Consider the following 27,300-nt stretch of genomic DNA (forward strand, 5'->3'; position numbering starts at 1 on the left):
AAGCTCTATTAGGGGCACTACTTATAATAAGTTGGCTCCTAAATACTTTGGCCCACTTTTAATAGTAGAGAAGGTTGGAGTTGTGGATATACACCATGCATTTCATGTTTCTTTGTTAAAGTTAGCTGATGGGCCATCTAAGAAAGTTATTTCATTTCCAAAAGCTCCTAGATTTTCATAATTCCAGCTGTTGTGTTGGATTCAAGAGTTGTTAGAAGGTGAGATAGGGTTGCAGGACAAATCTGGTTCAGTGGAAAGATAAGTCCTTGATGGATGCTACTTGGGAGTTTAGAGATGAATTGCAGCTAAGATTTTCAGATTTTCAGTTTGCTTAATCCTTGAGGATAAGGATTTTCTATATCGAGGGAATATTGATACGTTTTATTGATTGTTTAGAAGTACAAGAGATGTATTGTAAAATTGTAATAGTGTAGGGACCATTTGTGTAAACTGTTTAGTTAGTTAAAGTTCGTTAATAAAAGTAGTTGGGCGGGTCATAACTGATCAGCTTGGGTTTGGTCTCTCTTTCTTTCTCTTGATTCTCTCACTAAAAATACAAGCTATCACCATTCTTTGGATGGTAGCTAATGGGTGGAATTGGCCTTAATGCAGCAACGTTTGGTTTTTGCTTAACAACAACATACTAAGTCCTTAATGCTTGATTCCATTCATTTTAATTCTTGTTGAATAGGAAATATCAAGTTTGAGTTTATGAAAATGTGTTATAATGAAGTTGAAGCTAAAATTCACGTATCTTTCGTGGATTTTATAAATTGTTATTTTAAGTATATTATGGACAGTTTGTAACACCCTAATACGTTTTAACCATATAATAGCAGCGGAAAAATGGAAACTTAAAATTTCTTTTCTTTATTGTTTTACAACCCATTTAAGAAGGCGTTCGAATTGAGTTCTTTTAATTCTTTTACATCATTAATATCTACTCAAGGAAGTTACGATACATATAATTTCAACATGTGACTACATCCCCGTACAATCCATGGTCTTCGACTCAATCCCCGTTGATTTGTTCATGAAGATGATCCGATTATCTGCGGTCACCATAAACAACCAACATGTTAGTGAATGGCGATACCATATACTTTTAAATAATTACTTAATAATCAATAACCACATAGCCATTATTCATTGTATAAAATTTCAATAGGATGTTCTTCGGATTCATTCCTTACACCGAGCTTCAAATCTTCAAGAGCCCAACACTTACTTACCTGCATTACTAATTTCATCCTCAATAACAGAACATTTAGCAACACATACCCTACAACGTAATGAGGATTCCTAGTCCCATTTAAGTACATAACATTGATATACTTTTATTTAATCCCACCGCATGAAATCACTTCTATATATATCCACTCGTTCACATACACATCATATTTCTACGTCTCTCAATAACCACAATACCTAACTCTTACATTCTACAACAATATATCATCTTACTTGCTTGTCGGCCATATCAACCTATTTTGCTTAAATCATGTGTAATAAATATTCACTCATAAGCTCACTATTGAACAAGTTTCATCTCCATATCCATATTTTACCTTCTAACGCATTCAATAAACGTCAACCATTCGTATACATTTGTTTAGCTACATCGCGAGTATACCCTCTCACATAATCGTCTACTTATAGGTAGATCGCCTACACATATTGCACATACTAGTTCATGTATTTTATACCTATCATAAATCTAATTATACATGCATACATACTTTCCAGTTTGCTCACAACACAATTGGTGTACCGTACTAATTTATACATATGGTTATCTAACCTTAGACATGCTCATAAACATTTTCCGTCTTTTCTCAAGCAAAACATATTTGTATATACAATTATAAGCACCTACTTATTTGTATATATATATATACATATATATATATACTTGCATATTCGTTTTCATGTAACATACATAACTTTTACGATCTTTATATAGGTTATACTACCCTCCAAAAGATTTACCGAGCCTTAACATAAGCCATAAAACCATACAAAAATTCGGAACGAACAAGGTACCAAAATCACACATATTAAACTGGCCACTACCGTAAGCTACGGTGACTACCGTAGCTTACGGTGGCACCCAAAAAGGTTACGGTGGCAGTTTACTGCCTTACGGTGGAAGGATGGGCCTTCAGTACCTACCGTAGCTTACGGTGGCTACCGTAAGCTACGGTAGAGCCCAGTTCAGCCTACCATTTTGATACTAAAACTTGCATAACTTGTTCCTTTCACATCTGAATCACTTGAAACTAGTTTCTAATTGTCCGCAAATCATTCCGTACATAAATGACCGAAATCCTTACCCCGGGTCCTTAATCATTACGAATTACATATCATTACATTACTTATGCACACTATTCGACCCGTTTAAATTCACCCATTTGCTTTCTACTTAATTAACAATCTTTGTCTTACTAAAATATTACTTAAGCTAGTATTTCTGATTATTACATAATCTTATGAGATAAGCCATATTCATAAATATCAACATTTATTATACGTACTAAGAAGTGAATCGAAATTCACTTACCTTGAGCGTCCAAGTTCAAGCATCGGTTCCATGCTTACTTTTGACCCGTTAGCTTCCGTGCTTGAGTCCGTAGACATGTTATTTATCCTTACATGTCAATACATTGATATCCTTGTTAGCATACAAGACCACACATAACATCAATCACATTAAATCTATGCTCAACACTTGACTTTCATTAATCTATTTCTAACAAACATAAGGCATGTACTCAAAATCATATCTTTTCAAACTCATATAATTCATCATGTCATCACACATTCATATATTGATCTAACTACGTACCATATGACTTTTATAATCTTACAATTGTCAACCACATTCAAGCTAGTAATTTAACGTAATCTTAATATCCTTCTTTGCTAATAAGTCCTCAATCTATACCTTTAGTGCACATCCATATACAATTTACCATTAAGCCTCTAGTCCAATACATGATGTTTACCACATCATTTAAGTACGGAGTACAACTCCTAAGCATACTTTTTACCAACGTTGTTTTATCAACTAAATACCCATATATATTTCAACCAAAACGCATATCTCATGTTAACCTCTCGTTGATCACTTCATTAGTGCATTCATTGTGCACAATTTCATCTAAAATCATCACATAGGCATTTCATCAAACACTTGGTGGGTGTACAACAAGTAAGGCACAATGAACAAGTATTTCATGCTCATCTTCTACCACATGTTTTCAATCATCAACAATAACACAATATCACATTTCTTTCAAATCCTACTCAATCTAACTAATAAGAATCGATCATATAGCACATCATACATCAAAATTATACAAGAATTGAACATGGTAATTCATTCATCTCACCATTCTTACTAGCACAAGTGGGTTTTATCCCAAAACATCAAATTACCTAGAATCTTACATAGTTCATGTTCTACATGGTGATTCTAACACCTATACATGATTAATTTCATACAATTTCACGGATTAAACATAAACTCACTTCATATAAGATCATCAAATCATAAATTGCAACTTACCACAAGTGTATTAAGGCTAGATGATGAAGAATCCCCATTCATGCAAGAAATTAGCTTTAATTTCACCAATTCTTTCATCAATTTATGGGGTTTTGGGGGAGACCCCTTTCTTTTTCATATGTATGTGTATATTTCGACACATATACATCCACCCACATATAAAATGCAGGATTTTAATTAAGTTTCCCTACATTCCACTTTTGGTCCTTCTATTTTTGAGTCCTTGTTTATTTACAACCAATACCACAATTTCATTTAGGCTTAATAGTTACATATTCAACTAAGTTAAATAACTTAGTTAGTATATTTCAAACCCCAAATAAGAAAGCATTCTATCAAATTATAATTTCGAGTTTTGGGGCGTTACACGGTTCTTTAAGGAATCATATCATTTATAAACCGAGTTATACGAGCATGTGGTGTATTTAATCATGTTACTTGTATAGTGTCACAAGGTCGTTGGGTTATTCAACTATTTTATGTTTAATCATGTTAAATGAGTCATGTTTGGATATAACCACATCCTCAGGGTTGTTCAAAAAGCAGGTGGCTTGGAGTTCGCTCGAAACTTGCTTGGATTTAGTTTGGAAAAGGCTCACTTGATGTGGCTTGGTTTGAAAGTAAGTCGAGCTGGCTCGGCTGGTTAGAAAGCAAGCCTAGCTCGGCTTGATTACGCACCAAGATGGATTGGTTTGGTTTGGCTTAGATTATTTTACATTTAATATATTTTATTTTATATACATATAACATATTGTAAAAAAGTGGGTTAGCATTTAGGTGTGTGGTTGTATATCTATGACATGTTTGGGGGTTGATTTGGATCTAATGAATGTTATATGGTATTTCGTTAAAATCTGAAACTTATTTTATAATTTGTTGAACTTAATTTTGGCTTGTTGAACTTTTCTGAATATATTCTTTTGAACTATATAATGGTATTTTAGACTATTGAGTTTTGAAAGCTATACATTAACTATTTTTTTTTTTAAATTCGGGCCGAGCTAGCTCAAACTTAAATTTTCATCTTGTTTTCAAATCCGAACTGAGCTGAGCAAACTCAGTTTATAAACGAGCCGAGGCAGGGGTAAATGAACAACCGTACGAGTACCCACCCTATATTTATAACATGCATCATAACTCGTTTAACATAAGCCGATACTATTTATAACATGCATCATAACTCGTTTAACATAAGCCGATACTATTTGCCAATTATGGAAGAGTGATTTCATATGTTAAGATTTGGGCTGGAGCCTAAATATTTGGGCTTTAAAGGTTTCTGGCAGGCCGAGTATCAATTTGACTGTAGGACCCGACCCGGTTTAGCAGCAAGAAGGCAGTGGTGGCTTGCTTCCCAAGAAGGCACTGGAATAAATAGAGAAAACATCGTTAACCAACAACAGGCTAACGCAAAACAAGAAGGTACGTTTCTTCTTCTTCTTATTCACTGCTTGATTCAACATTTAATTACGCCAAGATAAAATCTGTATATGTGGAAGCTAATTATGTATGTATGCGATTGCAGAGATCTATCATCCATCCGTTAAACTGAATCGAAGATGTTTCTAACCAGGTAATTAATAATGTATTTTCATTAGGAATCCGTCAGCCCCCCTTAAAATCATTATTTGAAGTAAATCGTGTGTATTATAGGACCGAGTATGACAGGGGTGTAAACACCTTCTCTCCGGAAGGGCGGTTGTTTCAGGTTGAATATGCCATTGAGGCCATTAAGGTACCAACATTTTCCACTTTTTTCTTCTTAATATTATTATTATTATTAAATGGCTTTTTATATGTTGGTCCAGTTGGGTTCCACAGCTATTGGGCTGAAGACCAAGGAAGGGGTTGTTCTTGCTGTTGAAAAGCGTATTACCTCCCCACTCTTGGTATGCCTGCCTATCTTACCCTCTCTATGTGTGTATGCTTTTCGATCATTCATCATTACCGCACAATTATGTAGGATTTTTTTTTTTTTTTTTTGAATTGTGATAGAAATTTAAGCTTCTTTGTGCCATCTTCTGAATTTATATTCCCCTCATCTGTTTGGGTGTCATGGTTGCCTTACCTGGGTCAAATTTGAAACACGTTGAGCAGGTTTTGGTGATGCTAAATCACATAACGGGTCCAGATGGGTAACTACAGCCTATTATTGTAACGTGAATAACGGGTCAACTTCTAACGGCCTCCATGGGTGAGATATACCCCCTTGCCACAATTACCACACATTAGCCCTTTCTGGCCCTGTTTAACATATGAAATTTCCAAACTTAATCGAAATCTTTGCTTTTCTTTGGGAACCTTTGAACCAAATGGTGTTATAGTCTGTGATGGTTCGCAAAGTAGTTGAATGTGGAGACAAGGTTTTGAGGGGCCGGAAAGACGGTCTCTATCAGTCATCGGATTTTATGGTGGCGACAATGGTTACCACTGATGGTTAGTGTGGATGGTTTTGAGATGAGGAGATAGAAACGAGGTCGATTTTGATGTCAGTAGAGCGAAGAAAGAAAAAAAAAGAGCAACACAATTTGTAGGTGATGGAGACGTTGCCGGAGTGTTGGGACAGAGCCAAAACTTAGAGGGAAAGAGACTGAGCACAGCAAAGAAAGTTTGGAGGTTGGGATAGTAAAGCAAGATGCAAACTTAAACCAGAAAAAAACCTTATGGGCTGAGATTGTTTGTAAACATTAAACAACACGTATCCATTTTTGTCAAAACCCATTGTGACTCAAACCAAAATGGCTGCTTGAGATTTTTGTCCTGACCCGTTACTCTGCCTGACCTGACCCCCCCTGTTTTGCCATATCTACTTATCACTAATATTTTAAGTGCCTTTGCAATTATTTTGCCAATATGTATGTTCTTGTTACTTGCACTCATATATTTCTGCTATAAGCCTATCTGGTAATTGGTTGGTTCTACTACAGAGCTGCTTTTCTTTGAACTGAAATTATGATTTTTTTTATGCGTACTTGCATCTGTCTGCTTGATGGTGCTATTCTGAGCTGTTATTCTTATTTGATCTGAAAGAAAATCTGGATATGGATTTCCCATATATGAAATTATTAATAATCATAGCCACACTACCAAGTAGGACATTGCCTGCTAGGCCTGTGTGTTGATAAATTGTGGTTAGTATTTCAAGTTGTTTAGTATCTGGAGGTATGAGAGCAATACAAAATTTATGACATGTCGTATAATTGTAATTATGAATTGAGTCGAGGTTAAATCAGCATACAACTATTTGGTTTGTTCCTAGGTTTTGGTATTTCAGAAATTGGAAAACAAGAAGTCATATACCTTTTTATTTTGATTTCAATTGTTCGGTTTGATGGTATTGTTAGTGTTATGACGTTGCAGAAAGAAGTTTTAACAAATGGGTTGGTGGTTTTGACTAATATTATATACTGTGGGTAGAAACTTTTGTTGGAATTTACCGGGAAGAGTTGAGAACAATTCAGTTTACTGCTATTAAATCAACATTCCACATATTACTAACTGCAGGAACCTAGTAGTGTTGAGAAAATTATGGAAATCGATGAACACATTGGCTGTGCCATGAGTGGATTAATTGCAGATGCCCGAACACTAGTTGAACATGCACGGGTTGAGACTCAGGTGACCTTAGCATCAATAACTATATTGTTTACCAGGAATATGTTCTGCATTAATATTGATGTTTATTTTTTCTTTGTTTTAGAATCATAGGTTTTCCTATGGTGAGCCGATGACTGTTGAGTCAACCACCCAAGCTCTGTGTGATCTGGCACTGCGATTTGGTGAAGGAGATGAAGAATCCATGGTTGGTGATTCAGCTTATTTATCACCATGACTCTAGTTTTATTTCTTTTAACAGTTTGTGGTGCAAGTGCATGCATTTTCACTAGGTTTTGAGCAGCTTATCACCATGACATTAATATCTTTTAAATTTTGCAGTCTCGACCTTTTGGAGTATCTCTTCTTATTGCAGGCCATGATGAAAATGGTCCCAGTTTGTAAGTTTCAATATTTTTTCTGGGATATATTGTTATGTCAGTTGTCGGTAAGGAAAGCAACATAGGATAAGATGTTGGGTTGTTTATATGCAGATACTATACGGATCCATCAGGCACATTCTGGCAATGTAATGCAAAAGCTATAGGGTCAGGGTCTGAAGGTGCTGACAGCTCTCTGCAGGAGCAATTTAACAAGGTCTGATTTAGTTTGTGTTCATTTGCTTGCTGAATGTCATTGCTGATTGTGTGATTGCGTTTTACTGTTAGGACTTGAGTCTAAAAGAAGCTGAAACAATTGCTCTTTCCATCTTGAAGCAAGTGATGGAAGAAAAGGTGAGTTTAAGTCCATGCTTAGATGTTTCGTCTCTCATCATGAGAAATAGTTTTGATGATTGTGATTTGGTTTTGGGTTCAGGTAACTCCTAATAACGTGGATATTGCAAAGGTGGCTCCTACTTATCACTTGTACACCCCGGCTGAGGTTGAAGCTGTTATCAGTCGTTTATAGACTAGAGTCTGATATGGCTTAATAAAATTTGTATTTGAAACTGTTGAGATTTTTTATTCTGTTACCCTTCAGGTATGGCATTTGAACACAGGATCTTTGGGGTTGTGTTGTTCATCTGTTTTATGTTTTCTTGTAATGTTTGACATCAGACTTGTCACTATCGGTGTTCAGGATTTTGTTTGTTTAAACTGCTCAAGTGATTTTTTAGATTATAGCTAGGGCTGTAAACGAAACAAACGTCCAGTGAACCATTTGATGGGAGGTTCGTTTACATTTGTTCTTTAATAAATGAACGAACATGAACACGACTTTTCGTTCGATTAATTAGATGACCAAACACGAACAAAGGCAGCGTTCGTGTCTGTTCGATAATATAATATGTTCGTTTATAAACAGTATAAATGCCCAGTCCCTGTTTGATGAATTTTTTTGAACGAAATCAAAATGAAAAAAAGTTGCCAAATTTTGAATATGACAAAAATAGGTATCCATGAAACTATGGAAATCTTTAAAGAGGTTCACTTTCAGATGTAACCAAACAAGTTGAGGAAACTAGAATGATAGCATCTTTACCATGACAACAAATAACATCACCTGTAAGCTGGGTATGACAGCTCCGGTTAATCCTAGCCCAGTCGAAATACGATACCTGCAGATGTCACCAACTCATCTAGAGTATGACCAATACTACAGACGTCACCAGCTCTAGGTAACATCCGTTGGACAAAATACTACAGACGTTACTAATCTAAGACAATAGACTAAACATCAAGCATTTACCGATAGACAGGCATCAAATGTCTTAATGGTACTGTATCGGAAGCATTACACATACCAACATACAGACCTTACTTTAGTCTTTAACCGCTCCATCCAGAAAGTTGGAACACAATGTGGTTGCTCTCAAGCTAGTGTTATTTTAACCCAACAAACACCATTTTAATTGATGGTATCTGTAATTGCCGACGGTTGATGCCACACATGCTAAAAATTCTTGTATGAAAAATATAGAAAATCTGCAAGTTCTAAACATGATCTCTTTATTTTAATTTGTATTTGAAAATAATTATGCAATGTGAAATTAGATGCCACATCAGCAAATGACCTGGCTACCAGTTGAAGGCGTCGTTTGTTGCTACATGTAACAGTTACTTGTATTGCAATCTCTCAACTATCTAGAACAATTACCTGTTACTTTAAAAGGCTAGTTTGGACCTAACTGCCACATGTAACAATTACCTGTACTGCAATTTCTCAACTATCTAGAACAAACAAAACAATAGTTGTGAGTTGTGACAATGTGTGATATAAATATATATGTATACGAGTAGGATTCAATTTGAATTAAGAATTTACATGATGACACGCTTCTGCCTCAAACAGAGATGCTGAAAACTAATTACAGTTATACAACAACATATGATGACGGATGATCGCTAATCTAAAATATATCCAACCCAATCCAATTCCTCAATCAATATACACAACTTGTAGATAAAGAGGGAATCTGAAGATTGATTGTTTAGTTTAGGCACAACATATAGATCAAAAATGTCCCCTGCTTCCCTGTTCACCACCACCGGCATGGCTGCTAAACGGGTTAATAAATCTTCTACTGCCACTCAAAATCCTGGTTATCCGTGACGTTGAAACAGGCGATGGTGATTTCTGATCTCCATCACAATCATTCCGTCTCAATGATGATAACGGTATGTCAATCACCAAGTGATCCGGTCTCATCTGTGTTGCTCCTGAAGCGGGTTGATGATAACTACTACTACTACTATTAGCTTCCTCCAGCTGAGAAGTTAAAGTGCTAACTTCAGTTTCATCACCCCAAAACAAAATATTAGTTGGAAAATCTGTTGACTCCTCTTGAGTCTCCAACAGATTCTCCACAACAGCAACAGTGTTTCTACATATCGGACACGTGGAATGTGAATAAAACCACATATCAATACACTCCACATGAAACCCATGATTACATTTAGGCAATATACGTGTTTTTTCTCCTTCACACACATCTGACAAGCAAACTGCACATTCCAACCCTTGTGTAAATTCTTTTGGGTCAAAGGGTATAACGGGTATGGTTTTTAGAAACGCGGGGTCAAGGCCCCGCCGGAGGACGGTGACGCCGGACTGCTGCTGTTCCTGGTAGCCGGCGGTAAAGTCGCCACGGCGGCGGCGACGGGGGGTGTTGGTGGCGGCTTCTCGGTGGCGCCAGAACCACTTGGCGTAGTGGTGGATGAAGGATACGAAGATTACAGCTACAGAAAATACTACGATTGAGACCATCAAGATTTTCCCAAAACGTTCTACTAGATGTGAATCGCTCATGTTGGATATTAAAGGTTGAAACTTTTTCTTTTTGGGTAGGTTTTTGTTTGAATTGAATTGAATTGGGGGAGATAATTGAGGGGGGATCGGAAATCGTGGCAGAATTTAAGGGACGATAATTGAGGGAGAAAGTGACGTTAGCAGAAGACCTAAAGCTATTATATTGTACCCTTCTTCTTCTTCTTATCCCTGCTTCTGTTGTTTGTGTTTTGACTTTGACTGCCTTCATTACCAAATAAATCCCTTCATTTGTTTTTAAATTGTAGATTCACTTGTCACAAGAGCATCATATTTGACTATTAATCTTTATTAGGCTAAAGGGTGTGGGGTTATGATTGGAACATGATTCGTTATATAGGAACATGAATGGAAGGTTATACTACCCTTTCCCTAATCTATCATGGTTTGCATGGATTAAACCATGGCAACCATGGCCATCTTTTTCATTTTTCAAGTAATCATTTTCTTTTTCTTTAGACAAAAATAAATTAAAATAAATAAAGGGATAGTGGTTTGAGTCATGACCACACCCTTAGGGTAGTGATTTTGGATTGTGGATTAGAGGTGAATGACATAACACTAACGTGGAGGGTCATGAGGATCATAACCACACCCTATAGCCTTAGTGTGACTTGATTTGAAATCCTTGTTTCATTATATAATCCATAGAACATGGACGGCCATTGTGGTTTGGCCATATTATGAATTTAGTTTCATTAGTTAAGGTTTTGTCTTTATTCTTTAATGTTTGATCGATTCGAGGGTAACACATCTTGTTCGTAGAGTAGTTTGGAACTTTGGGCATGAGCAATGATCAAAATGTTCATTATATATTATGTAGATCTAAAGTATATCATATATTGTGGGTTTGTTTTGTTAGTAGGGTAATAATTTGGTTGCACCGAAAAGCAAAAAAGCATGTAGAAAAATGATCTCCCAAATCATATATGTATCACTCATATCGGACCAGCCATGCTCTTTTCTCATTATCGTAAATTAAATTTTGTTTTACTATAACGACAAGTTGCAAGGTACTAACATTTATGACTTTATGTAGTAGATATATAACGATATAATAAGTAGAATAATGTACTAACATTTATGACTTTATGTTTTTTTTTTTTGAACGGCCGACAGAAAATTTTATTAATAGTAGCAAGATGCTACAAACCAAAATACAACGTTTATCACCAAACAAAACAAACCAAAAACTTTACATCAAATCATAGCATCTAGTTTGAACCGACACCAATCCTCCCAAGATAAAGCCCCCACTTTTGAACGATTCTTCACCCATAGGAACGCCAACGATTTGATTTCCTCCATAGACTTCGAAACATTTGGTACCTCCTGTCGGAATACGGCATCATTCCTTGACTTCCATATACTCCAAAAAGCCACAAGAATAACAGCATGAATGACTTTCCGCTTCCTCCTCGAACCCGAACTTGAAGAGTGCAACGAAAGCAAATCCTTTATACCAAACGCATAGATAGGAGGAATCCCGCACCAGTTCGCCAAAATTTGCCAAATCATCTGAGCAAAAGAGCACGAGACAAAAATATGATCACTAGATTCAGCATAGTCACCACAAATCACACACATTTGGCTCGAGACCGGGACGTTCCGAACAGCCAAAGCACATCTCGTTGGCAACCGTTCCATTTCTGCCCGCCAGGCAACAATGCTGACCTTTTTCGGGACCCAGTTGTTCCATTCAAAAACATTAGAAGGCCTTGTCCGGTTAACAGAACTAAGAATGCTTTTAACACTTGCAACATTAAACACCCCACTGCCGTCATGCTTCCAAATCCAGCGATCTGCCCCCACTGACCCAACCCGGACACTTAATACCTGCTGTAACAACTGCAGTTGGGACGCAGCAATGGAGTCTAGAACCGGACGAGCCCAGGCCCAGTTAAAAACAGGCCCAGAGGTACCAGCGGCCCATCGGTCTTGTACCAAGCAGTCCTTGACGGTTTCTTCATGGAATAATTCAGGGAACATTAGGTAAAACGGAGTCGACTCAGCCCAACTATCCAACCAAAAGCAAGTATTTTTTCCGTCGCCAACAACTGCCGAGAACGCAGATTTGAGGTCAATATTAGCCGATAGCAACGGCTGCCAAATACTATACATATTTTTCCAAGGACCCGCAACTGACACCTTGACTGGGATGTCCTTCCATGCCCTTGAATTGTGGTGAATTGACCATACAACCCGTCGCCACAAACTTTTTTTCTCTGTTTTAAAACGCCACCACCATTTTGCCAACATCGCAAGGTTAGCGTCTCTAAGTGAACCAAATCCCAAACCCCCAAATTCGATAGGAGCAATTGTTTTTTCCCACGCCACCCAGTTCATCTTGGCTTTCTCTTCTGAACCGCCCCAAAAGAAAACTCTTCTAATTTTATCCAAAACATCTAGGACTTTTACTGGGGCTTTAAACAGAGATAGGTAATAAGTCGGTAACGCGTTTAACACTGATTTTATCAAGGTTATTCTCCCTCCATATGACAGCGTTTTAGCTTTCCATATTGATAGCCTATTTCTGAAAAGTTCGATCACCGGCTTCCAGTTCCGAGCTAAGTTCATGTTCGCGCCAACCATTAAACCAAGATGTTTGAACGGAAACGTACCTTGTTTACAATTCAGTAATTGGGCCATATTTTGGACATCTTCTTCATTCACTCCCACACCAAAGATGCTACATTTGGCCAAGTTTACTTTCAATCCAGAGACTAGGTAGAAGCATCTCAAAATACGCTTGAGATTATTAATACTCGAAACCGACCATTCCCCCACGAACATTGCATCATCCGCGTATAATAAGTGTGATAAGATAGGACCATTATTGGTGACTTTTAACCCATTAAATAGCCCAAGTGAAACCGCTTTTTCCATAATTTTTGATAGGGCCTCCATAACGATTACAAACAAAAAAGGAGACAGAGGATCCCCTTGCCGGAGCCCCCGGGAACATAGAAATTCCCTCGTCGGTGAACCATTCACTAGAACCGAGGCCTTAGCTGAATATAACGTAGCCATCACCCATGCTCGCCACCTTCTCGGAAAATTCATTTGAGACATGATCGAGTCAAGAAACTTCCAATTCACTGAGTCGTACGCCTTACTAATATCCACTTTAAAGAACATCCCACGCCGTCTAGACTTCTTTAACCAACTGAAAACTTCATTGAGGACCATAGGACCATCCATAATATTCCTACCGGCCAGGAAAGCAGACTGCTCTTCTGAAATCAAACCCCCCACCACTTTTTTCAGTCGATTGACCAGGACCTTAGAAATGACTTTATTAATAACCCCAATTAAACTAATAGGTCGAAAATCGGACGGCCCCACCGGATCTTTAATTTTTGGAATCAAGGCGATAAAGGATGAGGAACAACACTGATTAAGGGAACCATCTTCATAGAATTTATTGAACAACTTCAATAAATCCTCACGAAAGCCTGACCAACACCTTTTGATGAACTTAAAGTTGAAGCCATCTGGACCCGGAGCCCGATCCCCATCACAATCCCATACAGCCGCTTTAATTTCCTCCAGAGTAAATGGGCATTCCAAACACGAAGACTCCTCATCTGAAATGGACGCTAAGTTCGGACAAGACAAAACTGGCCGGACCGGCATCGGTTCCGTAAACTGGCTGGCAAAAAACTCAAATAACGAATTCTTCATCAGTAAAGGATTCGTAACCCAAACCCCATCAATCATGAGCCCGTTTAATCTATTGGAACTAATATTCGAGTTTATAATATGGTGGAAGTAGGCAGAGTTTTCATCCCCATCAATAGCCCACTTCGATCTCGATTTCTGTCTAAGATCCAACTGGGTGATTCTATCAAATTCGGCCATATAATTCCTACAATCCGCTCTTTCAGCCAATTCCCCGTCCAATAATAGCCTTTCTTCCGCCAAGCGTTCAATGCTAGCCAGTCTACTTTTTTTATCACTATAAATACCCTCTTTCCTAGCTTTTTCCATTTTCAGCCACGCTTTGATTTTGTTTTTCAACCATCGCAACTTAATTGCTAAAGCAAGATCTCCTGGCCCCGAAAAAGAGAACTCTCCACACTGCTGTAGCACGAAATCCAGAAAACCATTATATTCGAACCAAGAGTTGAAAAACCGGAAAGGGGTATGACCAAAATCCGACTGGACAGTGGATAAAACAATTGGCCGATGATCAGACGCTCCTCTCTCTAATGCAAGCACCGTTGCATTAGGCCATTGCTCCCTAAACCCCAAGCATACAAGAAACCGATCCAGTTTGCTAAGCTTTTTACCATTATCCGACATATACGTGAAATTGCCCCCGCCCATATTGTATTCCACCAACCCAGCTGATAATATAAACTGATTAAACGCGGCAGCATTAGAATCTATAAATTCAGAATTCATTCGCTCATTCTCATCCCGAACCTCGTTAAAATCGCCCATCATTACCCATAAACCTTGAGCCGAGTTTCTAACATCCAAAATCTCCAACCAAAGTGCACGTCTACTAACCGCATCATTAGGGGCATAAACGTTCATAAAATTGATCCTACTACCGGAATGGACAAGGAACCCCGAGACACTAATAAATGATCTGTTATAAATAACGTCTACGCACCTGAAAACAGACGGACACCATAAGCAAGCCAACCCCCCCGATCTGCCTTGTGAATTCACCACTGCTAATTTGAACTCCGCCCTTCCCCAGAATTGATTGAACCTGAATGACTCGGAATCTTGAAGTTTCGTTTCCTGAATAGCGAGAAAGTGAATGCCATAACCTGTTTTAAGACCACGGATCCAGTCCGATTTCCGACTGTTCCGGATCCCCCTCAAATTGATAGACAGACAATTCATTGGAAACCGATTGTGACACCTTCATCAGCAACAAGCTTCTCAGTCTCGTTTGCGAAACCATTTAGATCTACCCCAATAAGAGCCCCAATCTGGATTGTAGCCTGAGTCTCTTCTGAAATCATACGTTGTAGATCTGACCTATTTTGCACATCTCCTGCATCATCACCGCTAATATCCTCTTGAATCACCGAATTCAATTGTGGGTTGATTAGCCCCTCCGCACCTGCAATTGGAGCTTCCGACGACCCAGGGTTAATCACAGGAACACCATTTTCGAGTTCATTATTGCAAGGCTCACGAACAGGGGTATTGAGGTCAATAGGATCGACGGTGGCACCATTAGTTTGATGAAATAATCTATGGGTAGGACCCTGGGTAGAACCAATAGATGGTGGGCTACGGACATCTCTATTCCTCTTCCCCAAATTAACATTTATTACTGGATCATACTTTGTCGGCCCAACTCCAGGCCCAGACTTTCTAAGATCCATGCCATCCATATTAGGCCCATCATTCCCGAAATTATTAGGCTGCTCCACGTCATTAAATAAAATCTCATTATTCTCGCCGCCTAATTCATTTTCATACAATTCCCCATGCATTGGAGAAGCGTTTCCACCAGCATTAACTATAGGAGTCTCTTGAACTTCATGCGACTCTTGGTTATCCAGTGGCCGATCATTTCCCATCTGATCAGAATCCGGTCGGGGAGACTTCCGGTCACCTTCCTGACGTTGATCATCATCGTCTCTGATCTCCCCCTCCTCAAGACCACCCACCTCTTCCGGACCCAAATCAGACTCCGAACCTTGCATTGAGTCATCATCCCAGTCTTCTGATTCAGAATCAAGAGAGCCATGCATTGAGGTTCCTTCCAACCCCTGAAATCGTTGCCCACACACTTCCGACACCCAACAAACAATCGACTTATTGTTCCACTTAATAACCACAGCCTCCTCAATCCGAGAAGGTTGAGAGGTAATAATCTTAACCAAGCCCAAGGAATTATCCTCCTCCTGCCAAGAAAAAGATGACTTTTGTACCACCTCCCCGAACATATCACCAATTTTATCAAACAAAGAGTTGTCTCGAATAACGAATGGAACCCCAGAGACATTCAAAGTCACCAATCTACTATAGGGGATATCTTCTCCGTTCCAAACCTGGAACTTAGAGAAGGTTCTGTTGAGGAACTCATGATGTAACTCCATTCCAGAAATGGCAGTCACCTTGTCACGAAAGGTAAGGATAAAGGTGACCCCACCAACGTAAGATAGTCCGACTTCAACCAAGCCTTCATCCTCAATAGCTTTTCTCATATTATTAATGGACATTACATCTCTAGCATGGCCCAGGATAGACCTGCCAACACAGTGCAGAGGGTAGAGAGAGCCTTTCCCCTCCACTGTTATCACTTTCGCCCCAGCACCCGACCCCACAGAATTACCTTTGAGAGCCTCCGCATAGGACCTACCTTCCTGAGAAGCTGGATGAGGAACATAATTCTGTGGTTTACCACTGGGAACTTTTTCAGCTTCAAAATTGTCCTGATTCCAGGTCTTCGGCTTCCATGCTTTCCGACCCAATAACTCAGGAGCATAGGTAATCTTATTGTGATCCTTATCGTACTTGGCCAATGAAACAATAATCTTATTGTATTCATACGAAGGGAGATCCTAACAAATGAAATATTATAGAGTAAATTTTCGTTTTGCTTCCTGTGGTTTGGTCGTTTTAACGGTTTTGTCTTAATTTTTTAAAAATAGTTATTTTACTCCCTAATCTATGAAGCTTATCTCTATTTCACTCCCCGCCCCTAACGCCATCCAAAATGTTTGTCAAAAATAAGGGCAATTTGGTAATTTTACATCTAATGAGAAGTGTGTTTTAGTAACTTTACAAAAAGAATTTAATTGTTTATAATTATAATCATAAAAAAAAACATTCCTCACTTCATCACCATCATCTCACTCTGTATCTCTCTCTTCTCTTTTTTTTATCTAGAACAAGAACATGAATTTGATGTTGGTATATGTCAATAGTTAATAGATTGTAACAACCCGCACTTTCGTGCGTTGTTACTACTCGATACACTCGTTACGCCTAGCACCGGAGATTCAGATCATAATGTGACTATATCAGATATATCGCTAAATCGAAGTATAATCGAATAATTACGCATATTCTATCTCAATTACAACCTATTTTCGTAAATTATAACACTCACGATGTTGTTGGGTGAGGACTTAATCTACCCTCCTCGATAACCGTGAGGTGTTGAAACATAAGCAACCAACGCTAACAAGGACTATCGGGTGAGTACCATGCCTCCAGCCGTCATGACGATGATGGCAATACGAGCAAGTAGTGCCCCGGTAATCATTGTGGCACCTCCCATCGAAGAACGCACTCGAAGGCACGCGTAACTCGATCACCGCACCGAATATTGGATACGTAGATACGTGTATACGGCCCTTTTGTGATCAATTATGGTAAATAATTAAATAATTATATAAATATATGAAAATACGGCCCAAAACAGTCGAAATCGCGCCAAAAACGAAGACCCAGGGCCTCCGTACGGATGGGCCAGCCAAAAGGCTGGGCCAGTCGATCGGCTGGGCCGCCCGATCGAACGGGCCAGCCGATCGGCTGGGCCGCCCAATCGGACAGAACAGCCATCCGGCTGGACCGCCCAATCGAACGGACCAGCCGACCGAACGGGCCATCCGATCCGGCCCGTTTTTCTCCTCTTCTCTCCTCCCTTGCCTATAAATACCCCTCCTTTCACTCCAAACACTTGTTGTTGCTGCTGCTGCTACTCGACCAAGACGTTCTTGACCACTTTTCTCTCGATTTCTCCCAATTCTTGTAAGTTCTCAACCCGAATCTTGTACTTCCTTGATCTTTATGCAATCCTTCATCTTTCTATCTTTCAAAATTCGACTTTTAACCGTGAAATCGACGGATTTGGGGTGTTCTAGGGTGATGTCACCATGGAGTTCTTCAAGGGTGATGTCATCCCATGAAGAACAACTCAGATCCGAATGGTTTCCATACGATTCTTCACGAATCTCGTCCAAATTTATGTTTTCTAATCAAGAAGCCATGGATTTAAGATGTTCAGAGTGATGTCATCACAAAGTTCTTATGAACTTCAAGTGTTGGCCTCATTTTCACCAAGAACAACTCAGAATCCAGGGGTTTCCAGGAACAATCAAGGTTTTCACATCAGAACTACACATATCAACGGTAGAAACGGAGATTCGACCGACCTTCCACTCATTATTAGTGTCGTGATGGTCAAGAATCTGATTTCTATCGAAGAGACGACCAATTTCGGGTTAAACACGGAAGAACCGCCAAGAACGGTCAGTTTTGATGAACGGGGTGATTCCCGGCCATTGGAACAGGTCGGAATGGATGGGATTTCAGTCGTTCAACACGTCACCACAACGTCTCGACCAAAAACACCGAAAAACACTCGAAAATCATCAAAAACAGCTGGACAGGCTGGCCGATCGAGCGGCCCAGCCGATCGAGCGGCGCAGCCGATCGAGCGGCCCAGTCGATCGGGCGGCCCAGCCGATCGGCTGGACCAGCCGATCGAACGGCCCACTCGATCGGACGGCCCACTCGATCGGACAGCCCGCCCGATCGAGCGGCCCATCCGAATGGGCCAGCCCAATTTCATTTTTCGTCCAAATTCGCGTGATTCGATATCATTTAACACGTAACCCAATACTCATGTAATTAGTCTATAATGAGGGCATTCTCAGGCACCATCTCGTCAATCCAACCGAATACGCACTGTGAGTATACTTGACCCCTTTTATCGAACTTTGGGTGTAGCATACGTTCCTATTAAATCGAACTTATCAAACGAATGATTCAATTGGACAATTTATCACTTGCGAATAACTGTTTGCATAGATATACGTGATGCTAGTTACATGTATGCTAGGACTTATACTCGTGACGTCCCACCACGACTAGTATAGTACTATTTCGCCCGACGGGGTCTAGTTATGCCATCGAAGAGTCGAGCATCGAGGACTTAGCTGGTAGTATCAGTTTTGTGAGTATATATGTCGTGTATTACGTTTATGCATGTGGAAATTCGCAGCACTTTTAATCTATTATACTATTACATATCAAACCTGTATACTCGCCAATACTTGTGTATTGACAATATTTTAACGTATGTTGCAGGTTTAGTCGAAGTCTACATCAAATCAAGCTAGGAAGTCTAGAAACTCACCTAAAATCTAGGTTGTCGGATTTGAATTGTTCGAGAGGACAAGAAATCTGTGATAACTTATGTGATTGAATAGTTTGTTAGTATGGGATGACAAATGTAATAAATACTATCGCAATATAGTTGTTATGGATTCTCTTGAGCAATCTGATTCGCCTAGTGCCGTGCCCCGATGATTCCGCCATCGGTTGGGGTGTGACATAGATCACATTACACATACTCATATTCACATAACACATTGTAACACATAAAGTTCACCTCTAAACAACCCGCTTTTGCGTACATTGAAATATGCGTATTTTATTTGTAGAAAATCTCATAATCATCGAGATAGGGAAAGCTTCTAATCCTTGAAGAAGTGTTTGTCGGACGAGACACTAATCATACCCCCTGATGAGGTTCAAGTAAACGATAAACTCAGATTTATCGAAGAACTTGTTGAAGTTCTGGATTGGAAGATTCAGAAGCTTAGAAGAAGTCGGATTAAGTTGGTAAATTTGAAATGATAGGATGAAAGTGATCTAAAACAGAATATGAACACCAAAAATGATGTTATATGATGTATTATGATGGTATAAAATTATGTCATAAGTAGCTTTGCATGTTGTACATGAAACTTAAAAAGTAGTAAAATGGGTGAAATTGTATGATTTATGTGACATGCATGAAATGTGTACTATCATGAGTATAATCATCATTTTAATCAGTAAATAACATGTGTTTTGTTAAAATATCAAGTCATGACTATTTAGGATGATTATAGTAAAATTCGGTAAAAGACCATGCGTTAAAAACAGTAAAAATCGGCTTTTAAAGTGATTTTCGTAAAACTGTTTTCAATCAGAATATAAACAGATATTTTTAAGATGATTATAAGTATTTTAACTTATATTAAGTACTCATGGTGTTTGGCTAGTCATACGTGACTTCCGACGTCCAAAAACGTTAAAATACACATATTTCAACGTAAAAGAGTTTGTGTATGAGTTTCAAGCCTAATTGACAACTGCATATATATTTAGATTTCTGATGTGGTGCCAACGGTTAATTTTCTACTTACTTTTCATTCATAACCAACATTCCTTTTAAAAGGATTACAAAAACGCAAATTAACCCCAAAAATAGGAAATCATGGAAACACGCTTAGACTAAAGGGTATGGGGGACGTCTCAGGGTCGTCGAGGGTCATCCACACCGCCCCCCTTTGGTTCGTCCCCATCGTCCCTCCATTGCCGCTCGCTACGGGCTATTGCTTTCTTATCCAACACACATACATACATACATACGTACGTACGTACGTATACATACGTACATACATACATACGTACATACGTACATACGTACATACATACATACATACATACGTACGTACGTACGTACGTACGTACGTACATACGTACGTACGTACATACATACACACACACACACACACACACACACACACACACACACACACACACACACACACACACACACACACACATACATACATACATACATACATACATACATACATACATACATACATACATACATACATACATACATACATACATACATACATACATACATACATACATACATACATACATACATACATACATACATACATACATACATACATACATACATACATACATACATACATACATACATACATACATACATACATACATACATACATACATACATACATACATACATACATACATACATACATACATACATACATACATACATACATACATACATACATACATACATACATACATACATACATACATACATACATACATACATACATACATACATACATACATAGGGGCTCATAACCATACCCTACGTCCATCCTTGGGGCTCATCCCCCGTACCCGATGACGTGACTGCCTACGTAGAGGATCATCTACAAATGACTACCTACCTCCACACCCACCAGCCTTACCTACCCACTACTAGTTTATTTGACCCATAAAACTAAAAAATAAACAAATAAGTAATAAACTCCATTACTAAATTTGCATGTGCATGGAAACCTAGTTGCTTAACCTTTCTGTTGGTACATATCAATTTCATCGACCCTTGTATCTTGAAAATCATGTGTTGTTGATAAGTTCATCTAACTTCCTTCAAATTATTTACCATAAGCCAAATATTCTAAGTTAAAATTTCGTTTTTGTTTCTTATCAAGTACAATTTCATTGTGGAACTTGATTTAAATTAGAAGAATACAAATATTTTACTATATGATAAGGTTCAAACGCAGTGGCGGACCCAGGATTTTTTTCCACTGGGTCCCCTTTTTTCGGTGTTAACATTTTTCACAACCAAACATTAGAATTTTCGGGTCGGTCATTCGGGTCGGGGCAAAGAACATAGCAAAATATAGCATCATAATAATAATATATGACCATATACACTGCTTATTAGAGAGTAGGTTAGCCCATATTCTCATACCACATATTGTTGCAATGTGTCACTGCATGTAAAAGAAAGGCGATTTAATTTAATCTAAAGATTAATAAACCTAGTTTCATCAATTTTTTTTTTTTTGCGAACATATAATGACACATCATCGACTTAATTAGTTGCACTTTAAAACAAACAACTACCTGAACATCACCATTACTTAAAATAACTTCAAATTTTTGTTAAGTATTTTTTTTACAAAGTCCACTGTACATTAAGAGCAACTGTAAAATAAAAGTATTATTTGGTAACCAAGTGTGAAATAAAAGTGAAATAAAAGCATTCAAAGGATTTTAATTTATCGATTTAAAAAAGGAAATTAGAGTGTTAGTGGGATGCTGGGTGATGTATTTGTTTTTTTTGTTAGATTTTGCTTGAATGCCCGTAATTCGGATGTAAAAAAGAAAAAAAAAAAAAACAAAAACGAGACTTGCAAGAGTTGAACCAGGACCTGTTTGCTAGGAAACAAGGAGATTTACCACCAGAGCAGTGATACTTTTGTCATTATGGGGTCCAACTAATTTTTCTTATGGGGTCCTTAAACAATTTAACATACTGAATCTACTAAATTTCTAAAAAACATTGGGATCTGGAGACCCCGATTCACCCAATGTGGGTCCGCCCCTGTTCAAACGAGAATGATCATATGTGTTATTGTAAAAGATCAATGTGGCTCGATCATTTTTTTTAAATAAAAATTATGTGTGTTTGTGTATGGATTGATTATCTATATTATTAAAAAGTATTTCACAGTTTCTAGTCATAATCATATAATAAAGATGATCACAATAAGCATTTTAATTTGTGGATGACAGGAAGCAACGTTTATTTGATGAAACCCGTGTTGGCGTGTTAAGATATTCATATTAATGAGTCGTTGCTTCCATTCCCCGCACTGAGACATTATTTGTTGCATTTTATTTTCATACGAATTGAATAATGAGATCCTTCTTATCATCACAGTTAAGAGTTATGGTCCTATATAGTATATATTTTTACCGGGGTTTGCATGACAGTGTATATTATATATAATGATGACAACGTAATAATTTATATCTTAGCACGGTAAGTCCAAAAGAAAGAAAGAGAAGAAACGATTTAGGAGTTGTTTCTAAATTGTTTATGTGATTACGATGGTGTAATTCTTAGCTAGTGACATGTACTTAACAATATTATTATGTATGGGAGTGATTAATTTCAGTGACACGAAGTATTCTCTACTTAAAATAGATTCTATATTAACCACAGCATATGTATGTATGTATTTTTACATTCAAATCTTATTTCAATTCTTTGTTTTCTAACAGTACTAGCTAGTCTTATGCAAAAGACCATGTCTAAATAAGAAATAAAAAGATATCTTCAACCAAACTTTCTTTACAAACATGAGTACTGTATACTATATCTTAAACTAAAAGTAAAAAAGAATAGGAATTCTTTAAGAGTATATATATATGTGTCTGTCTTCAATTAGTTGAAACGAGATCACAAGTAACTGCAACTCTCAGAAAGACTGGATTGCAGACCCTGGCTAGAAGAAACACTTAGCCAATTGGCCATGGTTTCTAGGACATAACGACTCATAAGCTCATACGATTTCTTCAAGTAAGTGCAGGTGTTTTGATCCACACAAGAAATAGGGGTTCTACAGAGTGGACAGTTTGGATGGTCTATCAACCATGCTTCTACACACTCCACATGAAACCCATGTCCGCACCTTTTCTAGCATCGCAAACTTTTCTCCTGAACCCACTCCCGACAAGCAAACGATACAGTCCACTCGAGACCTAACCTCCTTCACTGTCATGTTGTGCTGGTTGTCACCCATGCCCACCGTGTCTAACCATGACTTGATTGGTGTCATTATGGAGTCCACCAAGCCTGCAATCATGATCATCATCATCAACATCTTGGTCAATAGGTATTGTTTACTAGCTAGTATTTGTTTATGAAAGGTGAAATAAGATGAAAGCAAAATCTTAAATGGTATATATGGGGTGCCTAATTTATAGGCCCCTGTTGGCTGTTATTCTGGAAAGCTTAAAACTCAAAATTAAATAAATTAGTTATGTATCTATTTAGAAGGAAAGAAGGCATTTAATAAACGGCGTGCTACATGATATTTCCAAATGAGCTTGCTATAGGTAGGCCATAAGTCATTCATCACCCTTCATTTTCTGATGGTTATTTTCTCCCAACATAAACAAATTAATTAGTTGGTTATTAGATGAGTTAGTTTGAAAAAGAAATTGCATATGTGTATGCGTATTTAGACAAATAATATCCCTATCATATGTTTTCAAGATAATACATTGAAATCTACATGCTTTCTAATCAATATATAGCGAAAGACTTAATGTGTTATGGCCATTCTCAATGTACTAATGATTCTGAAAAGCGTAATTAAACTATCGAAAGAAAGACTTTAGTTCGCATCAAAAAACCAAGGACTGCCACAAACATTGAAGCAGTTTGAAAACCGCCCCAAAAAGTATGTTTGAATATGATTATTATATTTTTAGAATTTCTTATTTTATTTTCAGAGCAGATTATTGAGAGAAAATAACCTATTTAGTTGTTGAGGGTAACACCGGCTATATGTTGTAAAGCTAGAAAATAGAAATATATGTGGGGTGGACGGTATACAGGTGGTCCATTACGGCCGGCTCTGGGCCCGGCAAACCCGTGCCGATGCACGAGGCCCAAAATTTCAAAGGGCCCGAAAAGTCTTTATGAGCTTGTATTTATTTATTAAATTATATATTTAGTATATTCATCTATTTATTATACAAAAAAATATTGGTGGTGTAGTGGCAAGAACCATCTCAAAATAATGTAAAGGTCTCAAGTTCAAGTCGTTCCTCCATCACTAAGTTTTTATTTTTGTAACTCATTTAACCTTAACCATAATTTTGGGCCCAATTCTTTTCGTCGTCTGAGGCCTAAATTTTTTCAAGAGTTTTCGGGACGGCTCTGGGTCCGTACATAGTTAGTTACCTTTACATTTTTATGGAAATTTTATAAGGGATGTATCGTTATTTTGTTAATCATATATCGATAACAGTTTGTTTCTGTTTCATTTGGATGTTAATTTTCGTAGAGTTGAATAGAATAGACTGATTGATCCACTCCCCCAACTTCACCTAATTGTCATTCACTTCTCTTGAATACGTGTAATCAACCGGAGACTCCCGTGTTCTATATTTTCTATCATTTAAACATATTATATATTTTAATTCAAAAAAGAAAAGAAATAGTTTATTTTTATTTCAGAAAACCAAATCACTCTGGTATATATATCCATCTTCAATCACAACAAAACAAAAGATTTTTCAGATACGAACGTATTTGTACAAGAATACAAGGATTAATAATAATTAGCCTAGCTAGTAAGTATATTATCATTATCAATAGTAATATTACATATCGTCGACGAGAATATATATATATGGGCTGCAGGTGGTCCACCGTGGCTCGGAGTCGGTCGTCATATAATGATCCGGTGATGATGAGTAAGGTTCTCCCAGATGGGTAGCATGCAATGCTCCCACGTGGATGTATTCGTTCATTGATGATAAGGCCGGCCGGGTTAAATACAAATATAAATATGAGAGTCAGTGTACGTACATGATAATAGGATATATCAAGTGGTACGTTTCGAAGAATAGATATATAGATATGGAAGCTAACAAAGAGAGAAGAGAGCAGCAGCAGCAGCAGCAAATAATATTGGAGAAGAAGAAGAAGAAGGAGGAGGAGGTGGTGGAAAAGAAAGATGATCCGATGGAGAAGGGGAGAGAGGTGATACGAGAAAGCATGATGAGTACGTGCGATGCGAGTAATCCGGATGATATTCTGGCCTACTCTCGCTCCGTTCAGAAACATGATTCTTCTCTCGAGTGACTTCAATTCTACTCCATCTTCTGTTCTGTGCTGTTCCATTTCATATTAACTGCCTGCCTCATCGCTTCTTAATTAGCCGTCATAATCACTTTGTACTTGTGCCTACGTATGTTATTAATACCACAAACAACTACGTTCTTTTCTTTATTTCATTCAAAGACTTCTTTTCTATTTCTATAATAAATAATATATTATTAGAATTTACAAACAAACTTTATATTTTATATACACGTAGCTGGCTGTAAAACATATTTTAATAAACAACTAATTAAATTCCTAAACAGTGTATTGTGGGCCGAAATTCAGTATTAGTTTCGTTCATTATAATACCGGCACTCGGCATGGTAAAAAAAAAAAAGCAGAATTAGGATACATCCGGTCCAATAGTGCATCAAATAGCGAGTAAAGACGAAAATAGCAAGTAGCTTTGCAGACATTTACTTTTATAAATAGAGCACACATGCGATACTATTTGTAACTTGGTTTTGTCCAACAGTTATATATAGACATAGATAAAAATATTTATGTCATAACATTTTTTTTAAAGCTCAATGATAGTCATAACATCGTATTAGAAATTTTATATAACATCGTATCTAAAAGTTATTAACGAAAAATAAATACAACAATTGGAAATTTTATATAACATCATATCTAAAAGTTACTAACGAAAAACAAATCCAATTATAATAATTAAATTATTCGATATAAATAAAAAAAACTTTTCAAAATGCATTGCATTTTATTTGGAATATTAAATTAAGCTGGCTGCTAAAATAATAAACAATTATATTATATTAATTAAAAGAGTAAACTGCTATTTTGGTCCCTGTGGTTTGGGCAGTTTTGCCATTTTAGTTCAAATCTCAAACTTTTTAAATTTGGGTCCCTGTGGTTTGCATTTTGTTGCCATTTTAGTCCAAATCTCAAAAAGTCCCATTTTTTACTGTTCCAACATGCTTTTTTTGTCTTTTTGTGCAGGGATAGTTTTGTCCATTTACTTTTCATTAAAACAATTTCTTAATTAAAAAACCCAAATAAATACCCCCCTATCAGTTCACGTTCCCCATTTACATCATCTTCAACCTCCTTATAATTGCAACAATTGCAACCGTACTTATTTTTCCACCACTACCGTGATGATCGCCACCGGATTTCTCACGACGAAACGACGTCGTTGACGGCAAGGACGTCGGAGAAGACGATATAACTGTATTCGCCGGTGAATCCGGTTTATCCACCGGCGACGCTAGACCGAGTTCCGTACAGTTACCCACCGGAAATCCACACAAATTTTTATTTTTCGAGAATGCAGATACCGGAAAACTCGACAGTACGGACGGAATCTCACCGGAAAATTCATTGCCAGAGATATTAAACTCCT

General features: G+C 37.7%; 4 protein-coding genes and 1 long non-coding RNA gene across 5 annotated transcripts; 2 read left to right on the plus strand and 3 right to left on the minus strand.

The window, feature by feature from the left end:
• Nucleotides 1-844: 844 nt before the first annotated feature.
• Nucleotides 845-3,697, minus strand: LOC110910967. Its single transcript, XR_002576624.2, has 3 exons — nt 3,569-3,697; nt 2,561-2,647; nt 845-1,052 (listed from the first exon to the last, which is right to left on the minus strand). It is a non-coding gene; the product is annotated as an uncharacterized LOC110910967 (long non-coding RNA).
• A 1,183-nt stretch (nt 3,698-4,880) lies between these two features.
• Nucleotides 4,881-8,267, plus strand: LOC110913075 (proteasome subunit alpha type-5). Its single transcript, XM_022157941.2, has 10 exons — nt 4,881-4,990; nt 5,094-5,141; nt 5,222-5,303; nt 5,377-5,457; nt 7,073-7,186; nt 7,269-7,370; nt 7,505-7,563; nt 7,657-7,759; nt 7,831-7,896; nt 7,979-8,267. The coding sequence occupies exons 2-10, from the start codon at nt 5,128-5,130 to the stop codon at nt 8,069-8,071; spliced, it is 714 nt and encodes a 237-aa protein (XP_022013633.1). The 5' UTR covers nt 4,881-4,990; nt 5,094-5,127; the 3' UTR covers nt 8,072-8,267.
• Nucleotides 8,268-9,374: 1,107 nt separating this feature from the next.
• On the minus strand, nt 9,375-10,632 carry LOC110913076 (RING-H2 finger protein ATL60). The gene has a single exon (XM_022157943.2). The coding sequence runs from the start codon at nt 10,409-10,411 to the stop codon at nt 9,617-9,619; it is 795 nt and encodes a 264-aa protein (XP_022013635.1). The 5' UTR covers nt 10,412-10,632; the 3' UTR covers nt 9,375-9,616.
• Nucleotides 10,633-11,629: 997 nt separating this feature from the next.
• Nucleotides 11,630-14,971, minus strand: LOC110914665 (LINE-1 retrotransposable element ORF2 protein). Its single transcript, XM_022159448.2, has one exon. It carries the CDS (start codon nt 14,969-14,971, stop codon nt 11,630-11,632), a length of 3,342 nt encoding a protein of 1,113 aa, XP_022015140.2.
• A 10,452-nt stretch (nt 14,972-25,423) lies between these two features.
• Nucleotides 25,424-26,074, plus strand: LOC110910968. The gene has a single exon (XM_022155542.2). It carries the CDS (start codon nt 25,569-25,571, stop codon nt 25,914-25,916), a length of 348 nt encoding a protein of 115 aa, XP_022011234.1. The 5' UTR covers nt 25,424-25,568; the 3' UTR covers nt 25,917-26,074.
• The last annotated feature ends 1,226 nt before the right edge of the window (nt 26,075-27,300 follow it).

This window comes from Helianthus annuus, chromosome 15 (assembly GCF_002127325.2).
Source record: "Helianthus annuus cultivar XRQ/B chromosome 15, HanXRQr2.0-SUNRISE, whole genome shotgun sequence".
Taxonomy (NCBI): domain Eukaryota; kingdom Viridiplantae; phylum Streptophyta; class Magnoliopsida; order Asterales; family Asteraceae; genus Helianthus; species Helianthus annuus.

Coding starts and splice junctions, on each gene's coding strand:
- LOC110913075 (XM_022157941.2), top strand. Junction 7,187..7,268: donor ATGCACGGGTTGAGACTCAG/GTGACCTTAGCA, acceptor TCTTTGTTTTAG/AATCATAGGTTTTCCTATGG. Junction 7,760..7,830: donor TGCAGGAGCAATTTAACAAG/GTCTGATTTAGT, acceptor TTTTACTGTTAG/GACTTGAGTCTAAAAGAAGC.
- LOC110914665 (XM_022159448.2), bottom strand. CDS start 14,971: ATGAACGTTTATGCCCCTAATGATGCGGTTAGTAGACGTGCACTTTGG.
- LOC110913076 (XM_022157943.2), bottom strand. CDS start 10,411: ATGAGCGATTCACATCTAGTAGAACGTTTTGGGAAAATCTTGATGGTC.
- LOC110910968 (XM_022155542.2), top strand. CDS start 25,569: ATGTATTCGTTCATTGATGATAAGGCCGGCCGGGTTAAATACAAATAT.